The 21,302-nt window shown below is 46.7% G+C and overlaps 1 protein-coding gene and 1 non-coding gene across 2 annotated transcripts; one reads left to right on the forward strand and one right to left on the reverse strand.

The window, feature by feature from the left end:
- Window positions 1-6,298: 6,298 nt before the first annotated feature.
- Window positions 6,299-14,195, reverse strand: KRT32 (keratin 32). The gene is made up of 7 exons (XM_010358571.1): window positions 13,666-14,195; window positions 12,901-12,983; window positions 12,603-12,759; window positions 11,050-11,211; window positions 10,846-10,971; window positions 9,585-9,805; window positions 6,299-7,022 (listed from the first exon to the last, which is right to left on the reverse strand). Exons 1-7 carry the CDS (start codon window positions 14,131-14,133, stop codon window positions 6,893-6,895), a joined length of 1,347 nt encoding a protein of 448 aa, XP_010356873.1. The 5' UTR covers window positions 14,134-14,195; the 3' UTR covers window positions 6,299-6,892.
- A 607-nt stretch (window positions 14,196-14,802) lies between these two features.
- LOC115895073 lies at window positions 14,803-14,993 on the forward strand. Its single transcript, XR_004055272.1, has one exon. It is a non-coding gene; the product is annotated as a U2 spliceosomal RNA (small nuclear RNA).
- The last annotated feature ends 6,309 nt before the right edge of the window (window positions 14,994-21,302 follow it).

The following is a 21,302-nucleotide window of genomic DNA, read 5'->3' on the forward strand; positions in this document are numbered from 1 at the left end:
AGCTAGAATTTGGCCATGCAAAGATGAGAAAGAGAGCATTACACATGTGAACAAACATTTTGTGAGTGACAACACAGTTTGACAGAAGCACAGGATGTTTGCAGAAGATTAGAGGGAGGTAAGCTACAAAAAAAAAAGTGAGGCTGGGAACATGGCAGCCTTGAATGCCAGGACAAAGAGCTGAGGCTTCATCCTATAGGCAGTGTCTGCTCGCCAGCACCCAGCACAGCGATCACTCATTGCTGGTGCTCAATAACTAGTGAGTGAATGGTGGCATGTCCTTAAATAAGGCAGGATCTGGACTGTGAAGAAATAAATCCATATGCCACTCGCATCCTCTCATCACAGTCATCAGCAGTGATGCTTGTTGAATGGAACTGGTTGTAGAACGAAGTGGTTGGGCCCTTGACATCACAGTTTATTTCTGGCACCTTCAATCCATCTTCATGAACATTCATGGAATGCCATCCCCCCAGCAACCCCTCCAATTCTCCCATCACCAGTCCTCAGCCCTCTCTTTCCATGCCACTGATGCCAGAGCTCAAGGTCTCATCTTACCTTTTGTTGAAGCTCCTTAATGGTCTCAAAGTGTGAGCAGTAATTGGAGCATATGTCAGGGCACTGCCGTTTGCTCCACTGCTGGCTCTCAGCACTGCCCCTCCCCCTCTAGTTCTCATTCTCCTGCTCCAGCTGCTGCACCTTCTGCAAGCAGTTGGCCAGGCACTCACTTAGGAACCTCATGATCCCCTTCCCACTGTTGCTGAGGATGTCTGCACTGAACCGGCCACAGGTGCCCATGCTGGCAGGGATGTTCCTGGTCCCTGGCAGAGGACAGGCAGAGTGATTTCTGGCAGGGCCAGGTTGGACTGACCGTGAGCCACAGGTTCGAAGAAGATGGCTACTAGGTTGGTGATCTCTTACAGGTGGGCCCCAGTCTTAGTGCTGGGTTCTACAGACATTGGGTACAGAGTTTCCAGAGTAGCTGCTGGCCACAGCCTGCCTGGAGCAAGGAGCCTTCAAATGGCTCTTGCCAAAGCTTGGAGAGCAGAGATTTCTGCTTTAACTAGAAGCCATGGTCCTAGAAAGTTGAGTTGCAGATTAGTGACAAGGGCCAAGTGCTCAGGTGCGAGTGTTTCCTTGCCCAGAGCTTTTATTCACCTGCCATAGGAGCAGATGTGATACACAAGCTTTCCCCCAATGAATCCTCATTTTTTCTGCCATCAGAACAACCCATCAGCATTTATTCAGTCCTCAGAAGTAGCTCCCCAATTTTATGAAAGAAAGGGCTGACTTTGGACTTCTTGTTTACTGCCTTCTGTTATGAAAAGAAATGTTAAACGTTATCTCTTTAGAGATGCCCCACTGAAAAGTTAGGCTTTGTTCCCTGAGTGACTATCTGGCATCTCTCTAGGAGTAGCATTGGCTCTAAGATGAATCGTCCTCTCCACTGACCTTCAATGCCCAAAAAAGTAAAATTCTCTGATAAGAGCCTCAGGAATCCCTAAAGAGCAATAGAGCAAAGACTGCTAAGTTATTAGAACTAAAGAAAACTTCAAGTACTAATTCAACCTTTAATGCTTCAGAGACCAAAGAAGGACTGTGAGCTCCCCAGGGATGCCAAGCAAGTCAGATACAGAGCCAGGACTGGTCCCAGGGCCCCCAGCACATTCTGTTTCCTCTGCACCAAGATGGACAAGCTTTTTTCTGTTTAAAAGACAGATGGTAAATATTTTAGGCTTTGCAGGTCGTATACTCTCTTTGCACTACAACTACTACAACTACACTACACTACAACAGCTCTGCCGTTGTAGCACAAACCAGACATAGACAACAGGGAAATGAATGGGTGTGGCTATGCTCTAATAAAACTTGATTTACCAAAACAGGTAGCAGCTGGGTTTGACCTGTGAGCTGTAGTTGCCATCCCTGCCCACACAGCATAATGAATGAGGCTTAAAAATTGGATCCCTTGAGCCTGTGGGAGACCTTCAGTCTGCTCTGGAGCCAGAAGGCTGGGCAGAGGGAGGGCACCTGCGAATGGATGGTGGACTCCAGGACTGGACACCGAGCCTCAGACACCAGGGTCTCCACTCTACCAGGGCATTTACATCAAGACTGGAAGTTCATCCAATGCTCCTAGAGCAAAGCAAAGCTACCCATATGTTGTTGTTGCTGCTTCTGCTGCTGCTGTTGTTTCTGAAACTTGGGCTTCAGAATGGCTCCAAAATATGACTCAGCTGCCATTGTAATTGGGGACAATCAGAAGAGAAGGAAAATTCATTGCCAAAGCATGTTTTCTTTACTCAACATTCATTAGGCACCTACAGTATGCCAGACATCATAACGGGCATTTTTATACGTATTATATCCCAACAACTCTGAGAAAAAGGTAGAATTACTCCCATTTCTAAAGGGGAGAAGACTGAGATGCAGAGATTCAGAGTTCTGCCAAAATCACACAGCATGTTAGCCGCAGAACTGGGAGTCTAGCCCGGTTTTTCTGGAGCCAAAGGCACTGATCTTCTCCATTAAGACAAAATGCTCATTTGTGACTTTGTTCACATATTATGATTAAGGGACACTGCTATTTAGATATAAATTTGTCTTTACCAATTGGGCAAAAAGATAGATGTCAAATGGTCTTAGGAACTTTCTGTTTAGCCGAATTGATATTATCGCATTCAAGTGCTACCTTTTATGAAATACAGGCTGGGTTCAGTGGCTCACTCCTGTAATCCCAGCAGTTTGGAAGGCCAAGGCGGGTGGATCACCTGAGGTCAGGGGTTCAAGATCAGCCTGACCAACATGGTGAAACCCCATTTCTACTAAAAATACAAAAATTAGCCAGACATGGTGGCATGTGCCTGTGGTCCTAGCTACTCAGGAGGCTGAGGCACAAAAATCGCTTGAACCCGGGAGGCAGAGGTTGCAGTGAGCCAAGATCACGCCACTGCACTCCAGCCTGGGCTACAGGACAAAATTCTCTCTCCAAAAAAAAAATATGAAATACAAAAAGAATATTATTTTATGATTAATGATTTTCCTGGTTATAGCCTAGAAGAGGCATATGCTTTTTTTGATCACACTCTAAAAGGTTACCTAATATAGTGGTGAGGAAAGATTCATTCAGTGCAACTCAGAGTCCACACATGGCCCCATCTCCCAGACGCCAAACCCGACTCCTGGATCTTTCAGGAAGCTGTCGCCCTCTGGCCAGTCTTCCCTGAATGGCAGTTCTGCCCATGGGCCCTCACTCCCACCCCTAGAACCCATGGGCTCTCACTCCCACCCCCAGAAGAGGGTGCTTTCCACTAGGGCAGTGAGCAGCAGGGGTGAGGCCCAGACTCTTGAATAGCCTCGGGGAAAGTGGTGTCTTTGAAAAGCACACCGTTTTTTCCCAGTCCCACTCGGAGAGGATCCCTGATGTCTGTGAGGGTTTCTCCAAAACATCAAATATGACAGAGGTTTTATGACTTGACCAGGGTCCTGCCTACATTTCCCTATAAACTCTTCCCCTATAAAGAGTTAATTAGATGCAAACGCTTTGATATGAGGAGAGAGTTCCTCTGAGAATCTCCATGCGTGGTACACTGAGTCCAGTTCCCAGGAGACCCCGGTGCTGGTGGGGGATAAATATCTCCCAAAGTCTATGCCCACAGCTTCATCCATCAAATAAGAGACAGGCTAGGCGGGAGGGTAGCTCGTGACACATCTGGCTTGAAGTACCATCCAGAGATAGAAGATGATGGGCATCACTTCCAGCAGAGGGGGGTACTCCTGGCCCTGGACTGTGGGGCTTGGTTTCATATAAAAAGCTTTAACAGGCATCTGGGGAGTCAGACAGGTCTTGGCAAGTGGGAGGGACACACAGGTGTGGGAATGGGGACCCAGGTGGACTGGAACAATAGGCACTGGGGAAACGGAGACTCTGGAAGTCCCCAGGGGGTCCAGGGTCCAGGACTTCAGGCCCACAACTCCTGTGCAATCACTCCTGCTGAGGCTGTGGGCCACAGTTCAAGGTCCTTGATCTTACTGAGCCCAGTGCTCAAAGAAGGAGATTCTGAGTTTGGTAGTTGCTAGTGACGCTTTTTAAGAGAACTATATTCCCAGGAAGAAGTTTCAGCTTCTCAGAGAATATGTCTCCCTTCTTTGGGAAATGAAAGAAACGGAAAGGGGAAATGTGTATTAGCCTGAAATAATAATAAACCTAGGGTGCTTGGAGAAAGCATAAAGAGCTTGGAGAGACCTACGAGGTTTGGCATCAAAACCCTTGACTTCAATTCCCCCCTGTTGGTTGCGTCTGTGAGCACATCTTTCCACCTCTCTGGGTCTGATATGATTCTTCTGTAAAACTGGGAAAGCAGGGCCAGATCATCTGGAAGGCTCCTTCTAATTCTGACAGTCTTAAGATAACTCTGTCCAGTAGAACTTTCTGCAGTTCATGACTGTATTGTCCTATTTACTACCACTTAGCCACGTGTGATGAGTGCAACTCAGGTGAACATTTCAGTGTATGCAGCCATATGTCATTAGGAGCTACCATACTGGACAGAACAGGTCTAGGATTATAGAACCAAAGATTTGACCTGCTCAGTGTGTTGTTTATCAAGCTGAGCACTTTCCAGAAAAGTTTTGCACTGGGGTTGAAATTAAAGATTGTTGGTTTGCACGCAGTTATGAGAGAATCCAATTAGCCAGAAAATCCAATTAGCCCCTCTCTCTTGGTATTTCAACTCCTTGAAATTTTACCCACCCATCAACCAGGAACCACAGCTTGCTGAGCAGTATGTTCATGTCCCTGCTGTCAGGCTAATGACCTTGTCTGCCAGGGATGCCTGCAGGATCATGTCTGGAGAGCCTGCAGGCAGCTTCAGGATCCAATCCATTTTTCATCATTTCTTGGCAAGGCCAGTGGGAGGATACTTAATAGAAACATCATCTCAGCTCATTAAGGAAGAACTGTGTGTTTGGAGGGTGAGGTTCAGAAAGGTGTTCAAGATTCCTGTCCCCAGTTCTCTCTTCTTTACCTGCCATGGCCAATCCATTGCCAAGTCAGGTCCATCACAGTGTCTCTTAGATTGATTCCTTATTTTTCCATGATCCTGACATTGTCTTACCTGAGACCCTGTTAGCTTCCTCCACAGCCTATGCCCTCCTCTCAGCCATCCTGTCTGTGTTACTTGGTGAAACTTTCTAAGATGCCACTCTAGTCATGTCATCTTTGGGCTCAAATCCTGCAGCAGCCCTCCCACTGCCTTCAGGATAGAGTCCAGAGTCCAGGCTCTTTGTGGGGTACCCAGGGCCCCCCTACCGTCTGATACCTTTCTACCATTTGAGCTTCATCCCCATCAGCCTCTCACAGGAACCCACTGCTCCAGCCAGCAAGACCCCTCAAGGCCTTCCAAGAGTGACCCCTGCTCTCTTGAAGATCCCCACGCACTTACTTGCCTATCTGGTGCCCTGTAGACCTTCTATTCAACCTCTAAGACCCATTTCAAATGCCACCAGCTACAAGAAGCCTTTCAGATCCTCTCAGCCTAAGACTCTCTCCCAATCTTGACTAGTGTTTACTCTTTCTGGGTAGGAATTTGGCAGTTAGAATGGTCAAAATAACACTGCTGTGCAGCTAGACTTGGGTTTAAGTCTTTGTCCTTGCATGTAACCTTCAACAACTGACGTGACCACTCTATGCCTCCACTTCCATGTCTAAAATGGATACTATACGTACCTTACAAGGTGGTCATGAAAACCACGTAAGTTAATTTATGTAATACGCTCCACACAGTACTTGGTGTATTATAAGTGCTCAAGAAGTAGTAACCATTGCCATTATTATTATTATTACTGTTACTATTATATGGCTCTTATGAAGAAAGGAGTGGGGTCTTATGCACACAGGTCTTAGCTCCTCCTATAATTACAAGTATTTGAATGGTGGTCATCACGTGCATTTTTTATACCCCCTGCACTCAGCTGTAGTTTGCAAATAGTGAGGACTGTGAATATGAATCTCTAGAGCCCAAAGGCCTCGATTTCAGTCCTGGGTCCGCCACTTACAAGCTGTGTGACTTTGGGCAAGTTTCTTAACTTCTCTGGGCCTCAGTTTCCTCATTTACAAAATGGATGAAATAATGGTCTCTTTTTCATGGATTGTTGCAAGGATTAAATGAGGCATTACTGACATTGTGTCTGGGAACTCTCCCCTGGATTAGCCAGCCCCTAATGCAGAACCTGCGTCCAGTAGCTGCTTAGTGAAGATATTTTGAAAGAATGAATGATCCCATTGTACCAGCTGTAATGAGATTTAGGGGTGGGTTTATTACGGTATGATTCTCAATTACAGTAATTTGGCCTAGGTTTCTGGCATAATTATCTCCCTCCTCTCTTTGTTCTTTTATTACTTGGCTCTAGAGTAATTGATTAGTTTTAACTGGTTTATGGCATGAGGCCTTTTTAGTGTACACCTCTCAAGCCTCTATGGAAGCAGAAGGAGCATAAAAATAAATACAGAATTTGCCCCTTCCTCTTGAGCCCAATTGAGTAGGATTGGCCTGTGGATGCAGCAGCGTAAGTGACAAAGAGAGACAGACATGTTTGCAAAGCCACTGAGTGCAGCTCTATTTGCCAGTTAACTAACAACACATGCCCTTTGAGGCAGCACAGACAACCAGAAACATCACCAAAGAGGACAGTTCACCCACTGAAAAAAGAGGCAGTTTTGAAGTGATGAGGGCTTGAGCACCCCCTGGAGTATCAGAGCTTGTTGCAGGCGATCCATGGTCCTGCTCAGGGTCTTCCTTGCTGGCCGGGGCTGGCCCTGCTCTTTTGGTGGCCACTGAATACCAGGCTGCCCAGCCCCAGGCCCTCCAGGATCCACCAGCACAAAGGGGCTTCAGTAGCGGCCCTGGGGGCAGGGTGAGCAAGGCACGCCGACGATGCGTGGCACACAGACGGTGCGGGGCACACATGGGGAGGGCACACACGGGGTGCAGGAAGGAGTGGAGCACGGGTTACAGGGCAGCCTGCAGGAGAAAGTCACAGAGGGACAGGATTAGTAGAGAAGGCCCACTCGGCCACAGGTCCTGCCAATTCTCCCCTTGGATGCCTCTCAACCCCATCTACCATGCTTCCTCTGCTCAGCCTTCCTGGTCCCAACCTCTCCCATCTTTGCCTGAGTCACCTCATGGCCTCCTAACTGATCTCCCCAACCCAGCTTGGGCCCCACCTAACCACTGTCCACTTAGTTGCCACAGCAATCTTCTATAGTCACAGATCCAATTATGTCCCTCCCCTGCCTAAAACCTTCAGTGGCTTCCATTTAAGCTCAGGATGAAAAGCAGCTTCCTCTGGAAGCCATCATTCTCAGCAAACTAACACAGGAACAGAAAACCAAACACTGCATGGTCCCACTCATAAGTGGGAGTTGAACAATGAGAACACATAGACACAGGGAGGGGAACATCACACATTGGGGCTTGTCAAGGAGTGAGGGGAGTGGGGAGGGAGAACATTAAATCAAGTATCTAATACATGCGGGGCTTAAAACCTAGATGACTGGTTGATAGTTACAGCAAACCACCATGGCACATGTATACCTATGTAACAAACCTGCACGTTCTGCACATGTATCCCAGAACTTAAAGTAAAATAAAATAAAATAAAGAAAAGCAACTTCCTTAATAGGACCTGCATGATCCTGCTCCCACCTCTTGCCCCAGCCTCACCTCATAGCTCCGTTGCTCTCAGAGCTGCAGGTACTCTGACCTTCTTCCAGCTCCTGCAGGGACTGTGCTGCTCAGGCCACAGGCCTAATGCCCTGTGCCATACATCTCTGGAACCCTCTTCCCTCTCCACTCACCTACATTTCTTCTCTTGTTTAAGAGCTCAACTCAACTGTCACGTCCTCCTGGAAGCCTCCCCTGTCTCTCTGAGACAAAGTCCCCATGGTACATGTAACTCCTTTCATCGTGATTAGTAATCATTGTATTACGGTCTGTCTCCCCTGCCAAGCAGTGAGGCCAGCGGCCACAGACACACGCCCACCCTGCATGCCTGGCATAGAATAGGCACCTAATAAGAATATTTGGATCAGACAAAATACTAAATGAGTGAAGAATGAATACATGGTGAAAGGAAAAAGGATGATCTCAGAGACTGACAGGCATGCACTCAAAGCCAGGAACAACACACTGGATGCTGGATGGAAACCCAGTAGCTCAGAGAACCAATGGGAGGCCTGAGGATCATGTGCAACCTGAAATGTGTTCCATTTGCCTGGTAGTATATATTTTCTTTAATTTGTTGAAAATACTTAAGAATCAGGAGAATTTAACGTTTTTAAAAATCCAGATTCTCAGTTTCCCTGGAACTATCAGAAGATCAGCAATACTGGACCTGCTTCTCACACAGTAGAAGTGGCCCTGAGGGCATGCCACTGCCTGGATTGGACAAGGCAGGAGCTTTCTGCCTTTCCACCATCTCCATATGACCCATGTCATTCATGCATGTTAATGGCCTGGTCCTTGCAAATGTTTGACACAACACTTGCCCTGAAGTTACAGATTCTGAATAACAGAGAAACAAGGCCAAATGCAGAATAAGAAACAGCTACAACAGTCATCAGCGCACTGGGTGTCCACGGCCCAGAGGTACCCTGCATCCAGACAGCCAGCAAGTCCTGCTGATTCTACCTGTACAGTGTCTGCTGCCCGAACTCAGGCCCTCCCCATTGCTTACCTAGGCTGTGGCCAGGGCCTCCTGGACAGTTTCCCTGCCTGGTTCCCCTCCCTCTACTCAGTTCTTCCTGCTGCTATCAGAGCCATCTTCCTGAAGAACAGCTTTGAGCTTGAGAGACATTTACTGAGCATCTACTATATGCCACGTACAAGGAATAAAAGTGTATTATAATGTCTCTGCATTCTAGATGTCTACCATCTAGTGGAGAAGACATGCAGTAAATTCTCTCATTTCCTCCTCAAAACAATAGTAAGGCCTTCCACTCGCCTATAAAATAAAACCCTTCCTTCCCAGCATGACCCATGTCGTTCTCCATAAATGGGCCCCAGCTGATCTTGCCTGTCCTGCTCCCCAGCAGGGCTCAATTACACAAGGCTTCCTATTGTCCTCCCGACATGCCAAAATCTCCCTTTGGAGAGCAATGGAGCTATCAGGTGAGGCTAGGGTAAGAGGCAGGAGCAGGATCATGCAGGTCCTATTAACAAAGCTACTTTTCATCCTAAGGTCCCGACATGCCATGACCTCCAGCCACCTGTCTCCCTATCTCCCTAAACATACGGAAATGACAGGAGGGCAGATGCCCTGTCTTCCTCTGTCTTGGTGCCCTCCATAGCACCTGCCCCATAGTGGGTACTTAATCAGACAGAGTGGTCTCCGAGGGGTCTGGTTCAGGATGGCAGCGTGAACACAACTGCCTGACTTCCTTCAGAGCATTCCAGCTTCTTAATGGCTCCATAGTCAGGACAGGGTTCGAAGCTGATGGTCCCTCATGGGTAGATCCAGTTGCTTCCTATAACCTCCCAGAGTCCCTGCCCACATGTCTGTGAGCCTCAGCTGGGCCTGCATACTTGCTGTCCTCGCTCTCCAGCAGGCTCCGGTAAGTGTTGATCTCACTCTCCAGCCGGGCCCGGACGTCCAGCAGCACCTGGTACTCCTGGTTCTGCCGCTCCAGGTCAGCCCGGATCTCGGCCAGCTGGGCCTCCACGTTGGTGATCATGTACTGCATCTGGGCCAGCTGGGAGCTGTAGCGGGCCTCGCTCTCTGTCAGCGTGTTTTCCAGCGAGTCCCTCTAAGGCAATGGAAGACATAACCATGAGGAAGGGAGCTGTTTACCATGGCCTGCTTCAGAAAGAACCAAGAAGAGCCAAATCTCCCTTTGATGCTGGGAACGAGCCCTCCCTACATCAGTCACTTTGGAAACAGAAGCCCAGAAAGGTCAAATAACTTGTTCAAGGGTAAACAGCTGCTACATGATGGAAGCACAGTTTCTACTTGTAAATCTAATTCTAAATCCCTCCTTCCTTCTGCAACCTTTGTCTGGCTTCAGGCTTTAGATCTGAGATTTCCCAAGTACCTCCCTGCTGGCATCATTTAAAACAGTGTTTTCAAACCTGGCTGCACATTAGCGCCACATGGAAGCCCTCAAACAAATACCCATGACCGGCCCAGCACAGTGGCTCACACCTGTAATCCCAGCACTTTGGGAGGCCAGGGTGGGCGGATCACCTGAGGTCGGGAGTTCGAGACCAGCCTGGCCAACATGGTGAAACCCCCCCCCCATCTCTACTAAAAATACAAACATTAGCAGGGCATGGTGGTGCATGCCTGTAATCCCAGCTACTTGGGAGGCTGAGACAGGAGAATCACTTGAACCCAGCTGGGGCAGAGGTTGCAGTGAGCTGAGATCATGCCACTGCACTCCAGCCTGGGTAACAGAGTGGGACTCCATCTCAAAAAAAAAAAAAAAAAAAAAAAAAAAAACCATGATCAGGCCCCACCTCCAGAGACTCTGGTTCAGTTGGTCCAGAGAAGAACCTGGGCATCAGGATGGGTGATACTGAGATCCATAGGTTTGGAAGGGCAGGCTAAGCACAGAACAAGCCTTCTTGTGAAGTTGAGTTTGACAGTGTCCACCTAACCCATGTCTGATTTGGCCTCTTTGATCTCTGAGCTGGATCTCGGGAGAAACCTCCCTCCAGGAAAAGTCAACAGGATGAGCATCCATGGTGGCCGAAATCTGGGCCTCCTCTTCTTCTTTCCTGGGGACCTGCATCTATGCTCAGTGCCACCTGGGATCCAGAGGGAGGGTGCCCACCCAGCAGCTCTCACCAGGCTGTGCTGAGCCTGCAGCTCGATCTCCAGCGTGTTGACCGTGCGTCTCAGGTCAATAATGTCTGACTGGTAGTTCTGAAGCTGCTCAGAGCTTGTAGCCACCTGCTGGTTAAGCTCCTCCATCTGCAGTGAGGGGAAGGAGAAGGCTGGAGTCCCTTCCTAGGGACATGGAGGAGGCCACCCCCACTGTGAGAGGCTCACCTGCATATTGAACCATTCCTCGACATCCCTGCGGTTGGCCTCCACCATGGTCTCGTACTGACACCGCATCTCCTCCAGCACCCTAGTCAGGTCCACCGGGGGTGCGGCATCCACCTCGATGTTAAGGCGGTCCCCAAGCTGGCATCGAAGGGACCCGACTTCCTGAAAAGGCACAAGAGCTCCAGGCAAGTGCGACAATCCTATGATCCTGGCTTACCTCCCCAGGGAGACATGAAAAGATGCAACAAGAGTTACTAAAGATTGAAACATTAGATGACCCCCAAGGACTGCAGTCCACTCGGCAGCATCCCAGTGCTCTTCAAACTCCAGCTGAATACCCCTGTGATGGGAACCTCACTGCAACACAATACTTCCTATCACTTTGGCAGAATCCAAGAGCAGCACCCAGGTTTGTTTGATGCATTTGGGCTAAAATGGGAAACCGATCCCCCTAGTATTCCCAGTCACCCTCTGCACCTGTGTTCATCCTGGGAGGAGGGTAGCAGGAGCCTGGCTTGACTAGTTAAAGGCCCGAGTTAGGGCAGCTGTCTCCCAGGCTTGGCTGCCAAAGAGGGAAAGTTGTCACTGAGGCTGCCAGGGTGTGTGATAACTTCTCATTAGTGGCTTCTTGGTGCCATTCCCAGTTCTCTGATTTGAGTGAGATGAGTCAGGCACCTGAGGGTGCTCAGTGAGTATGTGGTGACTGATTGTTACTTTACACTTAAGCCTGGGGAAACCCAGCCAAGATTCAGAGACACTTGTCCATTCAAATCCCAAGTCAAGAGGTTGAGAGTCAACCAGGGAGGAGGAAAAAAACCACCATGGCTCAGGTGGGCTTGGCAGCACACAGGTGCCCAAAGCAGAGGGCTTCCCCTCTAAGAAACTTCAGGAGATAGGAAAAATCAGAAAGTAAAGGGTTTGCCTATGGCTTCAACTCGAGCATTTTATATACAAACAGAAGAGAGGACAAAATAAGGATGGGGGCAAAAGGAGGAGACCACTGCAGCTCTACTCCCTCTCAGAAAAGATAAGACTGCTTCGGAGAGTTTAGCCGGGCAGAGATGGACAGGCCATTCAACGTGAGATCTGGAACATGACTCACCCTGGCACCACTGCACCACTCTACCTCTGCTGTGTGGCTCTCGAGAGACCCTGGCACCACTGCACCACTCTACCTCTGCTATGTGGTTCTCAAGAGAAAACAAATTCAGTCGCCACTAGTGAGTTCTTGGCAGTCACACTAGCCCAGGAAATGCAGAAGGGAAGGGGGCTACATTTCTGAGCATTGACCAAGTGGCAGGTGTTTCATACCCATGCCTTGGGGATTTCCATGATGGATATCCTATCCATTAAATCCTCACAATAACCCTGCGTGAGAGTGTTGTCCCTGTTTTACAGATGAGGAGGCTCAGGAAGATTCCATAAATTGGGCAAAGTCACTGAAACAACATGTGGCAGGCTTGGGAATTTCAACCCACGCCTATCCAACCCCATACCCCACGTTCTTCCCCCTCTGCTTCCTGGGGCCACTTCAGCGGGACTTCCAGCCTTACCTCCTCATGGTTCTTTTTGAGGCACATCAGCTCCTCCTTCAGGGACTCCACCTGGGCCTCCAGGTCAGCCTTGCACAGAGTGAGATCATCCAGGATCCTGCGCAGGCCATTGATGTCGGCCTCCACTAGCTGCCGCATGGCCAGCTCCGCCTCATACCTGCACAAGGACAGGGTCAGCAACCGAGGGTGGAACTGAATGCAGAACTCAGGAAGGCCTTAAACTGCTGGCACTTTCCAACCCTCCGTGAAACTAATGAGGACAGGACCTCCCCCGCTCCAAGTCCCTGGCCAAACTCACTTTGCCCTGAAGTCATCAGCAGCCAGTTTGGCGTTATCAATGTTCACGACCATCCTGGCGTTCTCTGCCTTGGTACACAGAATCTGTAGGCCAAGGCACATGGAAAGGGTTGGTTCAGGATGAGAAGAAGGAAAAAGAACCCAAATGAAGAGAAGACAGCAGCAAAGGTAGGATCCAGCAGCCCTGCAGCCACCCCTGCAGAAGTTCCTCTTCCCTGGAACTCTGGGAGATATTTAGTGAATTGCTAGTCCTAGGAGAACTTGAGATGTGTTTTTTAAGAACCTGGAGCTTCATAAATTCAAATTCCCTATTTTGGATGCTCCGAGCAATGTGGAAGGAAAGAATCTCATGTCTGAAGTCACTCATGTGACAGTTAGAAGGGTCTTTGACATTTACTGAAAACTCCCTGTGGACCAGGGGCTGTTCCAAGCAGTTGACCTGCATCATCTCGTCGAATCCTTTTGACAACCCCATTAGATAACGACCATTATGATCCCTGTTTTACAGATGAGAAAACTGAGGCCTGTGGAAGGGATGGGACCTCCCAAAGTCATGCAGTGAGGCAATGGTAGAACCAAGACCAGATCCCAGATCTCTCCATATGAAAGCCTGTGGCTGAGTGCTCAAATTATAAAATAACCCTATGCCCTAGAGAGGTTTCTTTGTCTTGAACATAGCTTAATAAGCTAACAAGATTCCAAGCTGGAATGCCAACTAGTCCAGATCCCTTCCCAGAGAGCCTGTTCACCTCACCGCTGCCCTTACCTTCTGCTGGAGCTCCTCAATGGTCCTGAAATGAGACTGGTAGTCAGGAGTCATGGTGAGCACCTGGGAGTGAGAGGCCTCTTGGATCCTGCTCTCCAGCTCTGCATTCTCCTGCTCCAGCTGCCGCACCCTGGTCAGGTAGCTGGCCAGGCGCTCATTCAGGAACTGCAAGGTTTCCTTCTCATTGCCGTTGAAAGCCCCTTCGCGGTACCAGCTGCCGGGGCCCGTGGAGCTGGAGATGCCACTGGCTGCCAGGCGGGAACTGGATAGATAGGTTTTGGAGAGGCAGCTGGCTGGCCGGAAGGTGGTGGGCATGCAGACAGAAGGCAGGCATGCCATGGGCTGGCAGACATAACCCAGGCACAGCTCAGGCCGGCAGTTCACGCTGCTAGAACAGATCGAGGCAGGCCGGGGGCAGCTCTTGAGAGAGGCTTGCAAGTTGTTGGTGACACAGCAGGCGGATGTCATGTTGGGGAGGCCCGTTCTCCTCAGCCACAGCTGCCTGGATGTCTACAGATCCCCATGCCGCCCGGGCCATTTTATGCCCTTGCAGTGAGGGGGCTCATGATAGAAATTCATCATTGGGTAGTGTTGATGTTTACACCCAACCCCAGAGGAAGCTGCTAATTAATTTGTAATTTGGTTTCCAATAAGGAGTTCCTTTCCTCATAAAAGAGGCCAAACTTATCATTTGGCTAAAGCAGAAGTCTGGGTTCCTGTCATTGATCACCATGAGAGAGCTTCAGGACACATCTTCAAAGGGTCAGCTGCATGCCTGGGCCCTCATTAATAGGGCGGGCCCCCATTAATAGGGCGGGCCCCCCAGAAGACCGCCACAACCCAGCCTGTGCCTCCGTTGACTTTGCCCACTGCACCCCCGCCTGTGCGAGCCCTGAGAAGCCTGCAGGTCTGTGCAGCAGTGGCTGCCTCTTTTAATGAAAGCATTCCCCATGGGAAGAGGCCTGGTTATTTAACAAGGAGATTTGTGGGTGGTAGAAACTGCTCCAATACCGGCAGCAGCATAAATCCAGCAGAAAGGAACAGGAACCTCAGAGGCTTCCTAACAGGCATCATCTTCCTGCCAAGGGGAAGAAAATAATATCAGCAGGGAGAGAATGAACTCAAGACATAGGCAGCATCACTTCTCAGCCTTTTGGCTAAGATCAAGTGTGGTATCTGTTCTTATCATTTTAATATCTGATACGTCCTCTATCCGAGGACAGCATATTAAATGGATTTTTGGAGCAGGGAGATGGAATAGGAGCTTGTGCTGTTCACTCTACACATTGACCTGGTATTGCAGGACCTCCAGGAATGCTGCACCCCTTCAAAAGGCAAAAAAAAAAAAAAAAAAAAAAAAATTCCAAACAGAAGCCTAAGAATCAGGTACATCTTTCCAGTTGGACCCTTCCTCTTGGAAAAGTCCATATCGTGAACATCTCCAGGTAGCAGCTGCTCTATCTTGACCCCCTCTGGACCATCCACTCAATTATCACTGCACCTTATACACAGTTGTCAAGTGCTCAATAATTGTTTGTTGAACAAACCAAGATAGAATATTTGCAACAGGTTCTACTTTTACTTTCTGTTGTGGTGGATGGGGAAGGCTCACTTCAGGATCTCAGACCATGGAAGCAGTATGAATCTGCTCCCTTGGGAAAGGACGTTCTGTAGCCCTGGAATGAGCTAAGTCAGGAGACAGGGAGCAGATGTGCCCAACTATAGAGGCCTTGGGCATTCACTTAAGAAGGCAACGTGCTAGAGCAGTGGTTTTCAGTCCTGGCTGCAAAAGCTGTGAGCTTCACATTTAGTATGTGTGTGCTATATAGCCACTTTTTTATTCAGTAATCTTCCTGATATAATTTCGGGGTATAAGTACTTGCCTTATGTTTCACATATTCCCAGAAATGTCAGTACAAGAATGGGAAAGGGAAAATGCCACGCAGCCCATTCATTACATAAGAAAAGGAGAGCATAGAGATGCTGTCTTTGACTTGCCATGTGGCCTTGGGAAAGTCATTTTGTCTCTCCAGACCTCAGTTTCCTCATGCCAATTGAAAGGTCAGATTGAATACTCTCACAATTTGATTCTCTGTGACAACTATAAATTCCAGTACCTTGTCTGGATTACCTGTTTAGAGAAGATTATAGCATGAGATGGAAGGAAGTGTGATTGCAATACCAACTACAAGGGATGAGACTCATCAGGCCACCCTTCAGAATCATAGCCAGCACTTATGGAATGTATAGAATACCAGGTATGGTGCTGAGTGCTTGGCATTAATTTGCCCATTTAATCCTCTCACCCAAAAACTATAATTATTATAATAAGGTGTTATCAGTGGTTCTCAAAGTGTAGTTCGTAGACCAGCAGCATCAATCTGACTCAGGAACATGTTAGAAATGCGAGTTTTCACCCTAGAAGAAAGCCTAGGCAATACCTAAGGCAATACATTCAAGACATAGGCATGGCAAAGATTTCATGAATAAAACACCAAAAGCAATTGCAACAAAAACTGAAGTTGGCAAGTGGGATCTAATTAAACTAAAGAGCTTCTGCACAACAAAAGAAACTACTATCAGAGTCAGCAGGCAACCTACAGAATTGGAGAAAATTTTTGCAATCTACCCATCTGACAAAAGTCTAATATCCAGAATCTACAAGGAGCTTAAACAAATTTACAAGAAAAGAACAAACTACCCCATCAAAAAGTGGGCAAAGGATATGAACAGGCACTTCTCAAAAGAAGACATTTATATTACCAACAAACATATGAAAGAAAGCTCATCATAACTGGTCATTAGAGAAATGCAAATCAAAACCATAATGAGATACCATCTCATGCCAGTTAGAATGGTGATCATTAAGAAGTCTGGTAACAACAGATGCTGGCGAGGCTGTGGAGAAATAGGAAAACTTTTACACTGTTGGTGGGAGTGTAAATTAGTTCAACCACTGTGGAAGACAGCATGATTCCTCAGTAATCTAAAACCAGAAATACCATTTGACCCAGCAATCCAATTACTGGGTATATACCCAAAGGATTATGAATATTTCTACTATAAAGACACATGCACACACATGTTTATTGCAGCACTATTCATAATAGCAAAGACTTGGAACCAACCCAAATGCCCATCAATGATAGACTGGATAAATAAAATGTGGCACATATACACCATGAAATACTGTGCAGCCATGAAAAAGAATGAGTTCATGTCCTTTGCAGGGACATGGATGAATCTGGAAACCATCATTCTCAGCAAACTAACACAGGAACAGAAAACCAAACACCACATGTTCTCATTCATAAGTGGGAGTTGAACAATGAGAACACATGGACACAGGGAGGGGAACATCACACACCAGGGCCTGGCAGGGGATGGGGTGCAAGGGGAGGGAAAGCACTAGGACAAATACCTAATGCATGCGGGGCTTAAAACCTAGATGATGGGTTGATGGGTGCAGCAAACCACCGTGGCACATGTATACCTATGCAACAAACCTGCACATTCTGCAAATGTATCCCAGAACTTAAAGTAAAATTAAAAAAAAAAAAAAGAAATGCAGTTTTTCAGGCTTATCCCAGACAGGCTGAATCAGAAACTCTGAGGCTGGGGCTAAGGTGCAGCAATCTATGTTTAGCATGTCCTCCTGGTGGTTTGGAGACCCACTGAGATAGAGGAAGATACAGGCATACCTCAGAGATAGTGCAGGTTCAGTTCTAGACCACAAGAATAAAGCAAATGTCACCATAAAGTGAGTCACACAAACTTTTTGGTTTTTCTGTGCATATAAACATTATATTTACACTATACTATAGTCTATTAAGGGTATAATAGTATTATGCCTAAAAACAATGTATATAACTTAATTTAAAAATACTTTATTGCTAAAAATGCAAATGATCATCTGAGCCTTCAGCAAGTTATAATCTTTTTGCTGGTGGAAGGTCTTGCCTCAATGTTGATGGCTGAGGACTGATCAGGGTGGTGATTGCTGGAAGTTAAGATGGCTGTGGCAATTTCTTAAAATGAGACGTCAGTGAAGTTTGCTGTATCAATTGACTCTTCCTTTCACGAAAGATTTCCCTGTAGCATGTGATGCTGTTTGATAGCATTTTAACAGTAGAACTTCTTTCAAAACTGGGGTCAGTCCTCTCAAACCCTGCCACTACCTTATTAACTAAATTGATGTAGTATTCCAAATCCTTTATTGCCATTTCAGTGATGTTCACAGCATCTTCACCAGGAGTAGTTTCCATCTCAAGAAACCACTTTCTTTGTTCATGAAAAAGAAGCAACTCCTCATCCATTCCTTTTGCCGTAACATGGCAGCAATTCAGTCACATCTTCAGGCTCCAATTCTAATTTCAATTATCTTGCTGTTTCCAACACATCTGTAGTTACTTCCTCTGCTGAAGCCCCTCAAGATCATCCCTAAGGGTTGGAATCAACTGCTTCCAAACTCCTGTTAATGTCAATATTTTGACCTCCTCCCCTGAATCACAAATATTGACATTTCGAATACTGAATTCTCTTCAGAAGGTTTTCAATTTACTTTGCCCAGATCCATCAGAGGAATCACTCTCTATGGCAGCTATAGCCTTATGAAATATATTTCTTAGGTAATAAGACCTGAAAGTCAAAATTACTTTTTGATCCATGGGCTGTAGAATGGATGTTGTGTTGGCAAGCACAAAAACATTAATCTCCTTGGACAGCTCCATCAGGGCTCTTGGGTAATCAAATGCATTGTCAATGAGCAGTAATATTTTGAAAGAAATCTTTTATTCTAAGCAGTAGGTCTCAACAGTGGGCTTAAAGTATTCAAGAAACCATGTTATAAACAGATGCACTGTCATCCAGGCTTTGTCACTCCATTTGTAGTGAACAGGCAGAATAGATTTAGCATCATTCTTAAGTGCCCTAGGGTATTCAGAGTGATAAATGAGCATTGACTTCCCACTTGAAGTCATCAACTGCATTAGCTCCTAGCAAAAGAGTCAGCCTATCCTTTGAAGGCAGACTCCTCCTGTCTAGCTATGAAAGCTGCCTCCTCACTAAACTTCATCATTTCTAGCTTTTTATTTAAAAGGAGAGACCTGCACCTTTTTCTTTCACTTGAACTCTTAGAAGCCATGGTAGGGTTATCAATATCAATATTTCAATATTGCTGTGTCTCAGAAAATAGGTAGACCCAAAATAGGGAGAGAGATGGGGGAATGGCCAGTTGGTGGAGCCATGGAAACACAGGCAACATTTATCAATTAAGTTCCCCATCTTATCTGGGCATGGTTTGGGGTTTCCCAGAACAATTACAACAGTAACATCAAAGATTACTCGTCGCAGATCACCATAACACATATGATAATGGAAAAAGTTTGACCAGCCACGGAAGCTCACACCTGTATTCCCAGCACTTTGGAGGGCTGAGGCAGGTGGATCACTTGAGGTCAGGAGTTTGAGACCAGCCTGGCCAACATGATGAAACCCCATCTCTACTAAAATTACAAAAATTAGCCAGGTGTCTTGTGCCTGTAATCCCAGTTACTTGGGAGGTTGAGGCACAAGAATCGCTTGAACCCGGGAGGTTGCAGTAAGCCGAGATCGCACCATTGCACTCCAGCCTGGGCAGACAGAGCGAGACTGTGTCTCAAAAAAAAGAAAAAAGAAAAAGAAAAAAATTTGTATTGTGAGAATTACCAAAATGTGACACAGAGACACATAAGCACATGCTGTTGGAAAAATTAGCACCGACAGACTTGCTGGAAGCAGGATTGCCACAAAACTTTAATTTGTTTAAAAAAAAACAAAGTATCTGGGAAGTACAATAAATTGAAACTCAATAAATCAAAGTGTGCCTGCATATATTTTAACAGCTGTCACCAGAATTCATCTTGCAGAAGAAAAATAACTGTCTTTACTTAGAAAACTACATTAAGAAGATCTTGGGTTAAAAGGTGGGACCCCAATGCCTTGATTTGGCTGGTAAGACATCCCAGGGAGAAAGGAGAGAAGGATTTGAAGTTCATAGGACAATCCTGGAAGGAAGGAATGAGGAGGAGAGAGACAGGAGCCAAGAGCAGGGGCTCCAGGATGATGATGAGAGGTTGTCACTGTGAGGTGAGGTCCCAAATGTCCGCATGAGCAGCGTTTTCCGTTGTGAAGGAAGGACTGGGTTTCATATAACAGCGGAATGATAAAGGTAGTAGCAGCAGCATGCAAAGTCACAGAAGACCACAGTTTCAGGCAATATGCCAGATTTGGGGTGTGTCGTGCAGACGGAGAAGTAGGGTCTGGGAAAGGTAGCCACAGAGAAAGCGGGGCACTGTCAGTTCTCAGACCCAGGTCTGGCTGATTCGAAGACTTTCCACCGTACCCCAACCTCTCTGGGGACAGAGCAAACTATCAGGAAAACAGGTTTAGGAAGAGAAGAGAAAGGGATGCAAAGAATCCAGGAGGAAGGGCCTGTTTGAACAAAAGCAGATAGGATATGTGTCACAGCCTGGCCCAGCACTGTCTCCCTCCATTCATTCCCCTGCAGAAAACCAGGGGCTCTTTCCTTGGGGGAAAAAAAAAAAAAAAAAAACTCCAGAGAAAAGACTTACAGAAACTGAACTGAGGTGGTTGTACCATGCAAAAAGCCAGTTTGCCAACCTGCCCATTCACATAGCACCTTCTATCAGCTTTTTAGTGTCTCATCATAAAATATAAACAAAAGGATGACCAGATACTTGAAGGACGTTTCCGATATTAAAGACAAAGTAAAACAAGCAAACAAACAAAGCAGTAAAAGAAGAAATTGAAGAAAACAGAAACAATGCAGAATCCAAGACTATATATATATATTTTTTTTTTAAATAACCTCAGAGTGGGAGAGATGTATATCCATGTAGCAGTTATAGCTTTGAAACAAGAACTAAATGTTATAAAACAGGAACAAACAGAGAAGAAAAAAAAATGACTTTTTGGGAAAAAATATAACAAATTTAAAATTTAGTTCAAAAATTTGAAATTGAAAGAGAGATAAATGGCAGAACTGAGAAAGTCAAAAGCACAATAGGGACCAGACCTGGTGGTGCTAGGGTCTATGTCAGAGCTGCCCTGAGCCCCATGCACTCCCAACTGTGTTGCCAAAAGGTCCTCCACCAGACAAATGACCTCTCAACCCTGGCTGCATGTTCAAATCACCCAGAGAGCTTTCAAAAATCCCAGTACCAAGTCATGTCCCAGACCAACTAGAGCAGAATTTCTGGGGCTCAGAGCAGACATCGGTATTTTTTAAAGCCCTCCAGGTCATTCCAATGTACAGGCAAGGTTGAGAACTTGTGGTTGAATGGAAACAGCGTTATAATTAAAAGCACAAGCAAATGAAGTAAATAATAATTAGAAGTAGGATTACACATGATTTAGTTGGCTACATCTTGGAGGAAGCTAGGATGGGTTTGGAAAGGGTGTGTGCCACAGAGAACGCCATAAAGAACAGCGTGGCCTACACACAGCAGAGTTAACTGGAGCCCATGTGCTCCAGACAACATCCACATGCTGCTGGCCGTAAGGCTCCCTGCTGACTTAGAGTTGGAATTAGATAATGAAGCATGTAACTGCGTATTCACTTTAGCTGACTTGGTTTA

Source organism: Rhinopithecus roxellana, chromosome 19 (genome assembly GCF_007565055.1).
Source record: "Rhinopithecus roxellana isolate Shanxi Qingling chromosome 19, ASM756505v1, whole genome shotgun sequence".
Classification (NCBI taxonomy): domain Eukaryota; kingdom Metazoa; phylum Chordata; class Mammalia; order Primates; family Cercopithecidae; genus Rhinopithecus; species Rhinopithecus roxellana.

What these genes read in the sequence shown, in the direction of transcription:
- KRT32 (XM_010358571.1), bottom strand. Translation starts at nt 14,133, where the DNA reads ATGACATCCGCCTGCTGTGTCACCAACAACTTGCAAGCCTCTCTCAAG. An exon ending in TTGAGGAGCTCCAGCAGAAG is followed by an intron (nt 12,984 to 13,665) that starts GTAAGGGCAGCG and finishes CTTGGCCTACAG; the next exon opens with ATTCTGTGTACCAAGGCAGA. An exon ending in GCTGATGACTTCAGGGCAAA is followed by an intron (nt 12,760 to 12,900) that starts GTGAGTTTGGCC and finishes GTCCTTGTGCAG; the next exon opens with GTATGAGGCGGAGCTGGCCA.